General features: G+C 41.6%; 2 protein-coding genes across 2 annotated transcripts; one reads left to right on the forward strand and one right to left on the reverse strand.

Annotated features, from left to right (window-relative positions):
* Window positions 1-3,983: 3,983 nt before the first annotated feature.
* On the reverse strand, window positions 3,984-14,270 carry LOC144630127 (2-hydroxyacylsphingosine 1-beta-galactosyltransferase-like). The gene is made up of 5 exons (XM_078488416.1): window positions 14,106-14,270; window positions 8,192-8,798; window positions 6,684-6,890; window positions 5,522-5,810; window positions 3,984-5,300 (listed from the first exon to the last, which is right to left on the reverse strand). Exons 1-5 carry the CDS (start codon window positions 14,253-14,255, stop codon window positions 5,018-5,020), a joined length of 1,536 nt encoding a protein of 511 aa, XP_078344542.1. The 5' UTR covers window positions 14,256-14,270; the 3' UTR covers window positions 3,984-5,017.
* LOC144630126 (uncharacterized) lies at window positions 10,421-12,961 on the forward strand. Its single transcript, XM_078488415.1, has 2 exons — window positions 10,421-10,621; window positions 11,867-12,961. Exons 1-2 carry the CDS (start codon window positions 10,490-10,492, stop codon window positions 12,701-12,703), a joined length of 969 nt encoding a protein of 322 aa, XP_078344541.1. The 5' UTR covers window positions 10,421-10,489; the 3' UTR covers window positions 12,704-12,961.

Genomic DNA, 14,270 nt, shown 5'->3' on the forward strand with positions numbered 1-14,270 from the left:
GGGTACTAGTATAAAAAGCTTTTTATTTCCAAAATCAATCAAATATTCAATAATTGCCAAGCACAGTTTCTTTGCTGTTACTATTAGGACTTGTCTTGTACCATTTTAGTTGAATTTCTCTTGCTATAAACTGTTCCCAATTTCGCTTAAAGATTTTCTACGATTATTTAGCGTATTAAGTCACGTGACCTAATTTGCATAACTTCGACATGTCAAAAAATCATCACTGTTGGAGACTCATCTGTCTACTACAATTTTATGTTGTAATGAACAACGCCTTAGAAGTTAGACCACCCCCTCACTTTTTTTGAGGGAAATAACTGTTGACCCATGCCTTAATTTGCCCGAGTTAATTCCAACATTCTCAGCGAGATCAACTGAAACAAAATCTTTCGGTTCTGCATCTCCTGGCTTCTTTAATGAACCCAGATCCCTTAAAGTGTTCATTCTTTTTTTTTTTTTTTTTTTGCCCGACCGACCGACTCACCATCACAAGACACGGGGCGATGCGAAACGAAACATTTTATTGGGATGGCCTTAGAAAAGAAATTACGTTTTGTAATTAAACTGGTATATATTATAAAAGGTATACAATACGAGGAAAGTTTTACTCACCACGCAAAAGTTGAAATAAATGACTGATAAAGACGCTGTATTCCTCGTCTGGTATATAGAGTGAACTTTACTGTCACGTTTATTTTATACTGTTAGCTTTGGAAAGTAAAAAAACGAATATCCGTATAGCGTGAAGTCAGACGTTCCTCTGGGAAATTAGAAAATGAACTTGTCTAGTAAGATTTTATTTTAGTTTTTTTCATTTTCCACCAAAAGTGAAATTTTCGTCATAATCTTTTCATAATTTGCATCACAGCTTGGATTATTTGTGTCGAGATGGGCAAACATTGGGCGCTCGTAAATGGTTTAACCCTTTCACTCCCGAATTTTCCCCCAAAAACGCGTTTTTTAACCGCTAAACTGAATTTTTGGTGCTATGATCTTAAATTTACCTTAACTTTGTTAAAGAAGCACTTTTTTATACTTCAGCAACATTTTGATAAAGATTTCGTGTAAAAATGTACAATATTTCACTTTGGTGCATGCGCATAAGCCATTTTTTTTTGCTGAACCGTTCCAATTTTTTTTGTCCCTTTTGCTTCCGTTTTTTCCGCTTTCTTATTCTCCTTACTTTCTACTCTTCATATCCTTTCTTCTGGCCAAAACTGTTTTGAAGTTATCATCGGAAAACCCTGAAAAGGAGACCTTAACCAATTACAGGTGTACTGGCCTGTTTAAGCAACGATTTTGCACCAAAAACGGATCGTGTTTTTCTTTGATTAGCTCTGTCAGAATGCAACCGATATCCAAAATGAACAGTCCTGTAGAAAGGTCGATCCAAGCTCTATCAGATTCTTATCACGTGGTTTAACAAGTGGTTTAATGACTGCACCTCCAAACAACGCCTAAAAAGGCGCGTTTAGGAGTGAAAGGGTTAAAGGCTAGTCAGTGTCGGGTATGTAAACAAAAAAATTCTGCTCTCCGCTCGCCGAGTAGTTTTAAGTCAAGCTCAACAAAGTGTCGTCTCGCTGAAGGAGAAAATAAGCGGGAGATTACACTTGGGTAGTATATCAGGAAAGGATTGAAACTGCAGCGAAATTTGTAATATCTGTTACGATAATTATTTTTGGAAAACCGTGGCCGCGAACAAACGTGGAAGAATTTCAGGCAGATGACAACTTTATCTATAAAAAGAAAAAGAATAAACGAGAAGTTCAACAAAGATCACAAGTAAGAATATTCTTAGCGAGTCTGTATTGGGGGAGGTGCTGTCATCTCAGCTATCACGAACTTTTCGACGATTTCTCAGCGATCGGTTCATAGGCGGCGGAGCATGGGGGGCAGGGGAGGGGGAGTAGCCCCTCAAAACAAAAAATGGGGGGCTCAGCCTCCCCATATTTCAGTGCCGAAAGTATCCCTAGCACGGCATATAAAAAAATATTCAGTCTCGTGATTTTTGCCCAAATTGTTTCAACAGGATCGCGCTTGGCGGTGTATGACTTTGTATGACTTTCAACGAAACTCCTCTCCCCAAAACGCTACTAGAAGAGGTCCGCAATCTGCTTGGATTGTATTTGACATTACCTGTAGCATCGGCGACTTCAAAGCGCACATTTGCTACCCTCTGACGACTAAAGATTTCCCCTTAAGGTCGCGCAGGACCCTTGCAATCATTGCTATGTATTTATTTAAAGAGTATGGACGAACTGCCGAACGACTGAAGCCGACAACAAACGAAATATTCATGAGAATGTTTGTTTTTAAACTCTTTTGTACAAGTAATTACTAGTAATTGTTCTCAGCTTTGTGCCACGTGCGCTGGAACATAGGGAATTATCATAATTAGATGAGGGTCTCAATGGGGTTAAGCGTTAGCCGTAAAACGGCCAAAAATGTAGCCCGTTAGGCGTAAAAATTGGAAAATTTTAACCGTTACTCGTTAAATATGTTAACCGTAAAAAATCTGTCAGTAATGTTAAATAATACAGACTAGATGGCTTCTTCGTCCCAGAATGGTCCTGAGACCTAAAATATGTTTTTCAATAATGGAAGTTAATCTTTAACTTTTTAAACAATGGAAATTAATTTTTAACTTCTGTTAATCGTAATGGAAATAATTAAACCGTTAGCCGTAAGAAAGCCATAATTTTAACCGTTAACCGTAAAAGCCACTACCCCATTGAGACCCTCTTAGATTCACAGCTTTGAATATATCACACGTTGTTGTAAACATTGACTCGGAAGGTCTTCGGAAGCCTCAAAACCTGCAATTTTGTGTCCAAGTTTTCTCCCGGGGGTGGGGACTCCTATATGAAACGGACGGAGATGCTCGTCGGAAATTTTGAAAAGAACCCCTAAAAGAGACCAATCTGGGTGTGGCTCAAGCTTTTCTTGAGCCCAAAAAAATACCAGAAAACTAAGAATAGAATTTATATTTGTAATTTTCTTCGTTTGTAACCCTAAACGAGACCATTATGACCCATTATGGCTAAAAATATTGGCGTTTTTCCCGGAACACCCTAAGCGAGACCAAATACCCGAAATTTACAACCCTAAGCGAGACGACGAGCATCCCCGTCACTTTCATATGCGAGTCCCCCCCCCCCGGGAGTTTTCTCCGCCGATATAGAATTTCAAGAGTTGATTCATGAGGAACATAAACTTGGTGTACTCTATTGTGCTATGACTAGAGCGAATTTTTAAATTTCCTTCTCAAAATGAAGATAGCACGTTTCAAAGTTTAGATTACACAGTTTTGCTCTCTTAGAAGCCATTAACTTGTAGCAGTTTTTGAAATCAAAAATTTCGTTCTAGTCATGGCACAAAAGAGGTTATGATTTATCACTAAGCTATATAATCATTTAATTTGGTGCACTGTTCTAGCTGAAAACTTGGACACAAAATCGCATTATCTGTAGTTAAACTTTTAAGGGCTTGTAACATCACAGACAACGGTCATCTCGAATCGATGTTCAAAATGTAGTGAATTAAAGCTTTACAAGATAGCACTCCGTCAAGAAATTTGGCTAATGAATTTATTAATGAGCAAGGGTCCCGCGCGACCTTAAAGACAGTAGGAAATTTGAGTAGGGGAACGCGCCCCCTTCCTCCCGGTGGAGGGAAGGTATGCGCTTGGCTTGGAGCTCGATGAGTTCCCCCACCCCCCACGTTTCAAAACGCTACGCCGCCTCTGCAGTTCAAATTTCAGCCCATTTCACGGCTATCAGTAAATTTTGCATATCTGAGCTCAGATCTCAAATCTCAACTAAACGCGCCATTCCTCAGGTAACAGTTGAAATTTTGTTTCATTTATTTCCCCGTGTTTGGTATTAAAGCCAAACCAAGTCTGTTGCATCCTTTCATATCAAAACAACGATTTAAAAGTTTTAATACTTATATTATTATTGGTGTAAATAATATCAGGCACTTTAAGTCAGTTTTCTAATATCAAAAGCATTTGATTTAGAGGGATTTGTTAGGGTAAAGTTACCGTTTTCTTGTTTTATATTTCATTTTCGATGAATTTTCTATTTTTTGTACGGGAATGGCATTTGATAAAGCGCGATTTGTCTTCGGAGCGATTCCTGGTATGTTTTCTTCGACAATTCTTCTGAAACAATGTTCTTGAAAGTTTCTTACTACCTACTTCATTAAAAGCTGATAAAAACATTAAAACGCTCTTAGGTTAAAAATGAATATTATAAACACGGGTCGCTAATATGCATTAATTATGCAAGGGTCGACCAAAAGCTATGGAAGTGTCGCTACCAAAGCTCGACCAAAAGTATGCCTTATTTTAACAGGCACAAGTTAATGTCTGCATTAACATTCATCACTGTCTGCCAGGACCACAGAGTCCTTCTAAAGCGATTACAGAAAGTTTTACTCTTATACTCAGGCTAAATCCATTCGCTTTGTTGCATTAGAAATATTAGGTCATACAGTTCCCGTGGTTTCCTGTTAAAGATCATTGCCCTGTATTGCATTGCGCATCCTTACTGCGCAGAATTTTACGCGTAATTAGCGCGCGCACATAAACAAAATGGCAGCTTTGTTCTATGCGGCTTAGTCCGCGAGAGAAGTAAATTGTCGCTTTCTCGTAAACGAGTATGGTACGGTGGCCTATCAATTTTTTTCTCATATTTTGGGTGTAGCGATCAAATTCTTTCTGTAAAATGAAAACAGATCAATTCCTATGATTGAAAAATAAATTATCGCTAAAAGTGTGTACTTTGCCAGTACTCGCAGAGGAATTATAAAGGAATTATATGGAATATACAAGGTCTTCTTGCTCCTAAACGAATATGGTGACCCCCCTTTTTATTTTAAAGTAATAAACCAGTAGGTGAAGTTTGGTTAAAAATCTATGTTCAGTTTTATTTCAGGGTAATGACCTTAATTGTGTGCGGTTACATTGCTCAATTAAAAGCTTGAAAGACATCATCATCTACTAACTATGACATCATTCATCCTTAGTTTTCCTATCATCCTGTTTATTGCAAACACGGCACATGCATCTACACAACAATCTTATCACCATGACAACCAAGGTAACTATAGCAACAAGGAAAGCCATGACGTCAAGTAAGTAGTACTGATACCAAGGGATGTTAAATTCTTGAGCTCTGAGGTGCCGGGCTCCACCATGTCTGAGTACATACTCTATCGAGTCACCAGTTTTCTCTAATGGGGTCCGTGGGCTGTCTTTCATTAGCTGAGAAATGCGTGTGGCCTCTTTTTTGAATCTGGAACGAACGTTTGAAGCATTAAACGTAGCAAAAATGATCAACCAAGCAACAAACAATCGTTTAATCAGGACGAGTTTTTTTGTATGAAGGTCTTAATAGTCCGCGTCTCCAAACTCCCTTCGTTCCCAGACTCGAGTCCCACTCCCCGCGTCATCACGTCCCCGTCCCCGTCACCCCCCCCCCCCCCATCCCTGTTACTCTTTCGTCCGTAGGCTTACCTTGGTTCATTGATGACAAACTCAATTGCCTCAAACAGTTGTTGAGCGTCCACAGTTTTGTGATCCACTTCTATTCCCAGTCCGAATTGTTCTGCTTTCTTGGCGTTAGGAATCTGGTCTGCAAATAAGGGAACAGCCACCACAGGGACACCATGATACGCCGACTCATAAAGACTGTTGTGTCCCACATGGGAGACAAAACCTTTGATGTCTTTGTGAGCCAATAGATCATTCTGAGGTAGCCAGCTCACTGCCTTGATGTTTGGACTAAGGGACGAAGGAATGTAATCTGCGAGATTTCAAGAAAGGTAGTACATTGAAAAGAAATTACGTTATGGTACATTTACCGAAATAACTGCTACTTCGATTCGTCATTAGACTCTATCAAGTGAATTTAGTGTGACACGTGCGCAGGAACCCCATATACCGTAGAATTCCGGTTATAAGCCCTGGGCTTATACAACTTCGCAAGTGTTTTTGGGTGGGCTTATAAGCGGAGGGGCTTATATTCGGGAGGGCTTATAAGCGGAAGGAAAAAAACGTTTCGAAACGAGCCTCAAGAGTGTTGATCGAAATACGCTTTTAAGTTAAAAACGCACAAAAAAGCAACATTTAGCCCTGTTCAGTACTGTCATCCGGTAGAGGGGGGCTTATATCCGGGGGGGCATATAACCGGATGAATTTTTTTGTTTCTAGGATGATGGGCCTATAACCGGGGGGGCTTATAAGCGGGGGGGCTTATAACCGGAATTTTACGGTATACCTCCTCTCTCAACAGCTCTTCACTGGACGCAACAAGGAAATGAGAAAAAAATTACCCCCACCAATGGGTAATGAGAGATTCTGACGCATACAGTCTGATCAGGGTTTAAGCTGCTGAGCTTTAGGTTGCCATCTTTACCATCATCCATTAATTCAAACGGGGGTGCTCCCCTAAAAAAGGTGGTGCTTCCAGCATTTTGCCCGGTTTCTACAATTCACCGGTACCCATTCACACTCTGGGTGGAAGGAGGCACTCTGGGGGAAATGTTTTGCGGTATTCAAGAATATGGCGTTAAATGTTAGACACTTCGTCTTTTCTATTGATTTGGGCAGAATTCAGACAGTGATCGTTCATGATGTGTTGTATAGTTGTCGTACACTCTCCTATTTATTGATTTACCTTTGAGCCTCCACAGAACTTTCTGCTTCAACTTTGCAAAAGCGGTAGCCATCATGTCTATTTTCTCCTTAGCGATAACTTTTTCCACATAAGAGCCAAAGGAAACAATAATGAACCCATCCCCTCCTGCACCATCGATAAATTCCTGCAGATCAGGGGGGAGAGGCTTTGGCTTTTTTACACCGATCGGGCCTACCATGACGACACCTGCAATACGAAGATAAAAAGGTTAAAACTGTCAAGACCCTCTGCGAAGAAGAAGCTTCGCCATTTTCTTTGCCCTTCTCTAAAGACCCGCGAAAAATTATTTTAAACGTTTTCTATTGTATTTTTTTATGTAAATTACGTATTTTTGAAAAAATCGAGAAAATTAAGTCCCGCGAAATATGCCCGTTCCCTTTCCGCGAAATTAAGTTCCTGCGAAAATAAGTAACAATGAGGAATTTTTCTTATGATAACGAGGCAGCGTGGTTCAAGCCCTCCATACTGCTACTAGCTAATTTTCCTTGCTAACTCCTTTGCGACGCCTTATAAATAGTTAACTACGAGCAGCCCCCTTTTTGTTAAGTCCGTCGAGCTTGAAGCGTCAAAAAACTGCGAGAGGACAAATGACCCCAATAATCTGGGAGCAGATTTGTCGCGCACATTTTTCCTCCCTGTTTTTTTTTTTTTTGTCGCTTCGACTCGACGGACTAAGAAAATGAGAGGTTCACATGTGCGACGCAAATGCAAGTGCAAACGCAAGCGACGTTTTCACGTAGAACGCAAATACAAGAAACGTAAGACACGCAAGACGCAGTTGAAGTTTTTTTTTCAAGATGGCGGACAAGTCACGCTTTGCTTGCTTGCGCTTGCGCGCGCAAACACGTGCGTTGGCAATGTTCACGCGTAAAGCAAGAACAGATGTAAAGCACAAGCCAGGTGCAAAATCTCAATTCCGCCTTGCGCTTGCGTTTGTGTTTGCGTTTTGCTCGCCAGGGGCACCCAACGAGCAAATTTTACTACAGGTGTCGGAACATCGCTTTTACGTTTAAAGTGTCCTTTTTGTGCGATCTAAAGGCTTATTTGTAAACGCTAAGAAAATTGTATCTTTTCGGATACGCTAGCTGAATTTTCAAACTTCAGTAAATTTTAGGGAACGAAATAATATTACTCGAATTTACGAGCCGCCGTTGTCTCCCTGAAAATCGCAGCTGGCCTTTATTGGTACCCAAAACGACAAACGAGCATTTCTTTTCCCATGTCACGAAAATTTAAGGTAAAGAAAACTAGAGTTTTTCGTCGCACTTTTATCATCAAAATCGTAGGCAATTATAGGTTTGCCGAACAGATATTCACCGAAACGGTCTGTTGGGTGCCCCTGTACTAATTTACAAGAGTTTTTCTCTGCACTTCGTTCGCGCTCGCATTGGCCATGTGAAACAGCCTTTATTGTTTGCACATGACGATATTATTATTTCAGATTCTGGAGATAATAAGCAAGTTTTGCAATTGTTCACAGGACATACCTGGTAACAGTGGTTGTGCGTATTCCATTGCAAAGTCTGCCAGGATGATCACAAGTTCGACATTGGCAATGGCTTCATTATAACTGATCTCTGGTGTGATGTTGTATTTTTCCTTGAGCGGACTCATCGAGTGTGCAAACATCAAATCCATTAGCAGTCTCGAGACGAAATACGTTCCAAGGTTTATAACGCGTTGTATAAAAGTCATATTACACGAAAACCCGGTCAACTGTTGTGGGATGTATGACACCGGTGTGGGTATCATATGATACGGGGCAAATACTGCATTTGGCGGACCGGGGGCAATAACCACTCGTGGAATACTAAGAAGATCACCGACTAACACAGCGCACAGTGCAGCACCCTCGTACACGATCAAGTCGAAGCCTTTCAGCTCTTGTAAGAGTTCAGTGCTATTTAGAAGGCACTCGCAATTAACTCGTTGTACTTCAGTTAGCTTCCATATGCCCATGAACTGGTTTCCATCCAGTGCTGGCTTGATTAAAAGGTCTTCGCTGAAGCCCGGTTCATATGGAACTTTGTAAATCTTGTGCGGGATTTTTTCGCTTGGTTTTATTTGAACATCAGAAGATACAACCAACACCACCTTAAAAATAAATAAGTAAATAAATAAATAAATAAATAAATAAATAAATAGAGTACGGCTATAACCTTCCCTGCACCGGTGGAACTCTCAAGCTTCGAATGAGCTACAGGAGACTGGGAACTAGGCCATGAAATAAATCATCTTTCTCATTCCATAAAAATTGTCAAAATTGAAAAAATTCAAAGTGCAATGCAACTTGCAACATAAATCATTCAGCTGCATCAGGGTCTATTTTTAGGCCTTGACCTGAACCTTGTAATTGTAGTGTAATGCTTGTTCTAATTTTAGTATTCTGTAAAGCACCTACAGTCACTTTCCGGGGTTGAACTTCCATATGAAAAAGACGAGGCCAGGAAGCTCGGCGGAAAAAAATTGAATTAAACATCTAAAGAAAAGCACTGCAATCTGGGCATAGCTCTAGCTTTTTCGACCCCTAAAAGATACCATACCTGATGGTCTAGACCGCTAACACAGAATGGCGGTGTTTTTTTATTCATTCATGTGCAACCCCAAACAGGACCTCAACTGTAAAACTATGAGCGTCCTGTCCTGAACACCCTAAGTGAGGCCAAAATCCGTAATTTACACCCCTAAGTAGGGGTATCAAATGGTCTTTGCGAGCACTTGCGAGCATGCGAGCACAGCGTTTTTCTTTGCGAGCACGAGCATTGACAAAAGTTAGCCTTGCGAGCCGGACGAGCACTTTTCAAAAAGTTACCTCCACTAAAAACCGAGCATGCGAGCACTTGTAAAAAAGTGCGAGCACGAGCAAACGAGCACCCACTAAAATTTTGCGAGCATTGCGAGCACTGCGACATTTCAGGGACCATTCTTGAATCCTCTAAGTGACGCGACCAGCACCCTCGTCCCTTTCATTTGGGAGTCCCTCCCCTCGGGACACAAGCCGCTACGTGGCGTGTCTGGTAACCTTATCGACTGTTACCGGATGCAAACCTGACGTCATAACGTCGCGCCGATCAAATGAGATTTAAATCTTAAGTCAGCTTAAATCTTGAACCTTGTGGCATGAACAAACGTGATGAAATTCAGTCAACATGTGTCCCTATTGTTATATTTTTGCATTGTTACTATGTACGTCAAAAGCAACAGATATCCATTATACCTTGCAGAGCAGGGTTAAGGCTATCTGCTAAAGTCATAATGCTTTAAACCGTACCTAGTCTGGACAACAAAGGGGGGGGTTCCGTCAATCCCAACTCCCATTGTACGGTTAGGGTGCGAGTTTACAGGCACGTCGGAGGATTAAACAACGCAGATACATAAGAACACCACTTAAAATTATCTTGTTTTCTTGATTTATAGCTTAAGAGACAGAGTTTGTCATTACAAGAAGGATGAAACGAAACAATTCGTATTCCAAGAACTCATCCAGAACTCCCCCTACACCCCTCCCTAAATTACTTTAGAACCTGTAAAACGTAACATTTCATAGTGCAGTTAACCGAATGGGGTTAATTGTTAGGACAGCTGCTTCGTTATCAACCTACGTATTGTTCGCTGAAACGTGCTGTAACTGAGTTGCAACACGGAACACTATACAATAATTCAGGACTTGTGACGTCAGGAGATAACATGCAAATAAGAACAGACTTCAAAGCGTTGGCTCATTAGGGGCTTGCTACTCGAATCAGTCGGTTTAAACCGAGACTAGAACTTAAGTCTTCGTCGTAATGAAGGGTTCAAACGTTGCCTGTTTGGTCTTATTTGGCGCTTACTTTGGAGGACTTTGTTTAGCTGCTAAAAAACAAGATCAAATCACTCAAAGCACGTATCAAATCGGCCATGGATGCTGTGGCTGCGAGGTAAGTTGGAAAATGTGTTCCTTCTTAAAATGTTCAAACACGCATAGCCGTAACCAGAACTTTGGCATAGACGAGGCAAGATTTTGTAAGGAGGTTCTGGGGGCATGCCTTTCAGAAAGTTTGGAGAATTAGAAACTCTCAAACTCTTTCTTAAACATTTTTCATAAGGTATTTCTTGAAAAAAAAAAAATCTTGTACAACTGGGATTATTTCCCAGCCAAACACATTTTCTTTTTAATTTTGGGTTAAATCAAGACGAGCCAAGTGCCTCGTCTTGCCTCATGCTAGTTACGGCCCTGACATGGTCAATCAAGCAACCAGCAGCAATAATTCTAAGACCAATTTGAAGCATATATCATCAGCTAGGAGCTGTGAGAGCCGTTGTCTAAGATGTGCTCCTTGCATAGAAATATTGTGTGGAAATCCCGGGGCGGAAACAAGGACACTTAATATTTTGAGACAAAAGACTGAACGCCAGAGTGGAAGGGTTGCACTTGTCCTATTTTCAGAATGCATGTTCACTAACATTTCATTGACATTATAAATTACTTTGAGTCTGACTAAGCTATACTCAGTACTCCTAGTGTAGAACGATGCACCCCCCTCATTCGATGGGTTTCGATGGTTAACATCAAATACTGATCAATCAGATTTTTTTCGAGTTGCGCATTTGACAGAGTATTAACATGTGGCGAGCAATGAGCAAACTAACGGTGCATATTGTATGTCAGCTTTCGTATATGTATGTTGCGTGTTCTAACACGATCAAATGGCGACATAGTCAAACAATAGAAGTATTTGTTTCAACCCCAAAACATGATCTGAGGGTCTGGAGGGCTTAACTGAAAGCTGAGAAATGACGCGTTTTTTAGCTTTTTAGCTAATTTATACTAAGACATGAGATGTGCAAAATAAACTGATAGCCGAGAAATGGGCTAAAAGTTTACCTGGTAGCTAAAAATTGCCGAAAATTTAACTGATGACTTAAATTCCGGCGGCCCCATCGAGACCTTCTTATCTCTTATCACGCTTAAAACAAACGTGTGACGTCATAAATCCAAAATGGCGGCGCTTTAGAGTTCATTATTAACCTCTAACCATGTTTGATAAATTTTCATTGGTATCTTAAATTTCCGACATCGTGATGGTAATTTGTTCAACTGAACAGTACATTTATTTAAGTCTCCTTTTATACTTTAGATGTCAGTCTGACCAACATTGTTCTTTATTTTTCCACGTATCTAGAGTGCTGACCTCTTAACCTTTGAAGAGAAACCTTGCACTACAATGAGGACAGGCATGGTTCGCTCCATCGCCGGCCAAAAGTACTTGGAAGTTTGCTCCAAAAAGCAATGGCAGACATATTATCCCCAGGGTTGCTATGACAACCGTGTACCTGGTTTGATTGGCCATTGGCGCATGGACGAGCAAACTGGAAACGAGGTCGCAGATGACTCGGGCCATGAGAACCATGGCTCGGCCGGTGGCCCGGTACCTAAGCTGTCCAGATTTTCTCGTGGTCGCTACTTTGATTCCAATGGAGTCATTACAGTTCCAAACGATGCCACCCTGAATTTTGGCCTTAAAAGCTTCAGCGTAGTTGGATGGGCGAAGATTTTGGACGTCACATACCCGCTGACAACCTTCGCTCTCAGGAAAGGTTATGGTTGCTATTTTGGTCCAGGTCGCCAGGGTTGGGTACCCGGTTGGGAAACAGGGCACGGCTACCAAGCTAAGGGTCTTCAGGTATGCATTCGGGACAAGGAGAGCAGACTGGCCGATAAAGCGATTGAGTTTGACGATGGATATCAACCAGCGCAGCTGCTTGGCCAATGGGTTCACTACGCGATTGTTTTTGATCGCGTACAACAGAAGAAAGTGTTTGTTTACATCAATGGTAAAAAGCAGTCAAACTCCCTCGACATCTCAGCCGTCAAAGGCAGCGTCGATAACAACAAAGCACTCGAGTTCGGCACTCTGTATGGCTGGAAAACCAAGGGCACTCTTGACGAGTGTCGAGTTTACAACAGAGCCCTGGACGAAATCGAAGTTGCAGCCATCTTTAAGAACCACCTCGTGTAAGAGGCACCAAAAAGCCGCGACAAGGAAGAAGGAAAACCGTTTGAAATAAACATTTTTTTATATTGAGCGTCAGCTGATTCTAAATGATAGTAACTCAAAAGTAATAGACTGGAATTGCATTCGCAGGAGACTTTAGGCAATTGCAAAGTGAAACATTTAACGTAAAGTTTCATCCGTCGGTCCTCTCGAGCTAGTTTCGGCAATTCTCGATTTGCGTGTAGCGTTAATAAATCAATAAAGTTGTGTATTCAATCAAAATAGAGTTCTGTAATTTTAAGATGACACAACATTTTTTGCTTCCCTCTCCTCTGGCTATGGGAGGCACGGTGGCCTAATGGTTAGCGCGCTGGACTCCGGATCGGGCAGTCCGGGTTCGAGCCCTGGTCGGGGTCATTTGGGCAAGACACTTGACTTTCACAGTGCCTCTCTCCACCCAGGTGTATAAATGGGTACCGGCGATTTTACTGTTGGGGGTAACCCTGTGATAGACTAGCACCCCATCCAGTGGGGAAGGAGTAATACTCCTAGTTGCTTCATGCTACTGAAACCGGGATAAGCTCCGGCCTGATGGGCCACTAGGTTTGAACGCAAACTTTACCTCTCCTCTCGCTACCCCCTATTTTACAATGATGAGCTTCTAGCAACGTAACTGACACACCAAAGACACACGATCGTCTTGTCTAGTAAGGTTTCAGCGTACACTGAGTATTCTGTCTTACAGTTCGTTTTTCGCCCGTGTATAAACAACTTATTGTCACCCACAGCCGTTGTTTGGGGTCGTTACTGGACGTATTGCGTGACGATCCCAAGCAACGGCCGCATAGGCAACATCGGAACTCAGGAAAGTGGACCCCGTCCTCACCCCCTACCCCCCTCCGGGACGGGGGTTACTCTCTTATTGAGCCTAAAAGGGGACGTACCGTTAGCAGGGTTTCGTCTTGGACAGGGTGTACTTTTGTACTGTTTTGATAGTGGGAGTTTTTTTGCCCGTTAATATTGGGCTGGGCCCAGTTGTTCAAAGGGTGGATAACGCTATCCAAGGGATAAATCGCAATCCAATGGATAGGTCTTAACAAAACTTTAATACTGCGCTATCCACCGGATAGTGATTTATCTGGTTTTAAACAACTGGGGCCAGGTATATATGTCTGCAGTCATTTGTTGAGGTAAAATAACCAGCTCTTGTTTATAGTGGTTTAAGTTCGGCAATGTCGATAATTGGTATTGTTATCCGAGAGTCATTTTAATCTGTATCATGATATTGTCATGTCTTTATAGGTAGTAGGAGAGAGCACTTTACCAGACCGTCAAAGGCAAGGCGTTCGGTGTTTGCATTGCTGTAGGCTTAAGCTTACTGCTAGCTGGCTTTCAGTGAATGTAAATTTATTAACGTCAAACTTACCTCATGACCCCGTGAAGCCAATTCTTCCATTACACTTCTGATGATAAAATAGTGAGATCCCGAAGCCATGCCGCTTAAACCCACGATTTTAGCAGAAAACGCAGCATTTAACGTGCAAAGAAACACGATCACACGAAACAACGACGCCATGTTGTAGGAACGCTT

This window comes from Oculina patagonica, chromosome 11, assembly GCF_052425735.1.
Source record: "Oculina patagonica isolate OP01 chromosome 11, crgOcupat, whole genome shotgun sequence".
Taxonomy (NCBI): domain Eukaryota; kingdom Metazoa; phylum Cnidaria; class Anthozoa; order Scleractinia; family Oculinidae; genus Oculina; species Oculina patagonica.

What these genes read in the sequence shown, in the direction of transcription:
- LOC144630127 (XM_078488416.1), bottom strand. Translation starts at nt 14,255, where the DNA reads ATGGCGTCGTTGTTTCGTGTGATCGTGTTTCTTTGCACGTTAAATGCT. An exon ending in AGTTCTGTGGAGGCTCAAAG is followed by an intron (nt 5,811 to 6,683) that starts GTAAATCAATAA and finishes GAAATCTCGCAG; the next exon opens with ATTACATTCCTTCGTCCCTT. An exon ending in TTTGTCATCAATGAACCAAG is followed by an intron (nt 5,301 to 5,521) that starts GTAAGCCTACGG and finishes CGTTCGTTCCAG; the next exon opens with ATTCAAAAAAGAGGCCACAC.
- LOC144630126 (XM_078488415.1), top strand. Translation starts at nt 10,490, where the DNA reads ATGAAGGGTTCAAACGTTGCCTGTTTGGTCTTATTTGGCGCTTACTTT. An exon ending in ATGGATGCTGTGGCTGCGAG is followed by an intron (nt 10,622 to 11,866) that starts GTAAGTTGGAAA and finishes CCACGTATCTAG; the next exon opens with AGTGCTGACCTCTTAACCTT.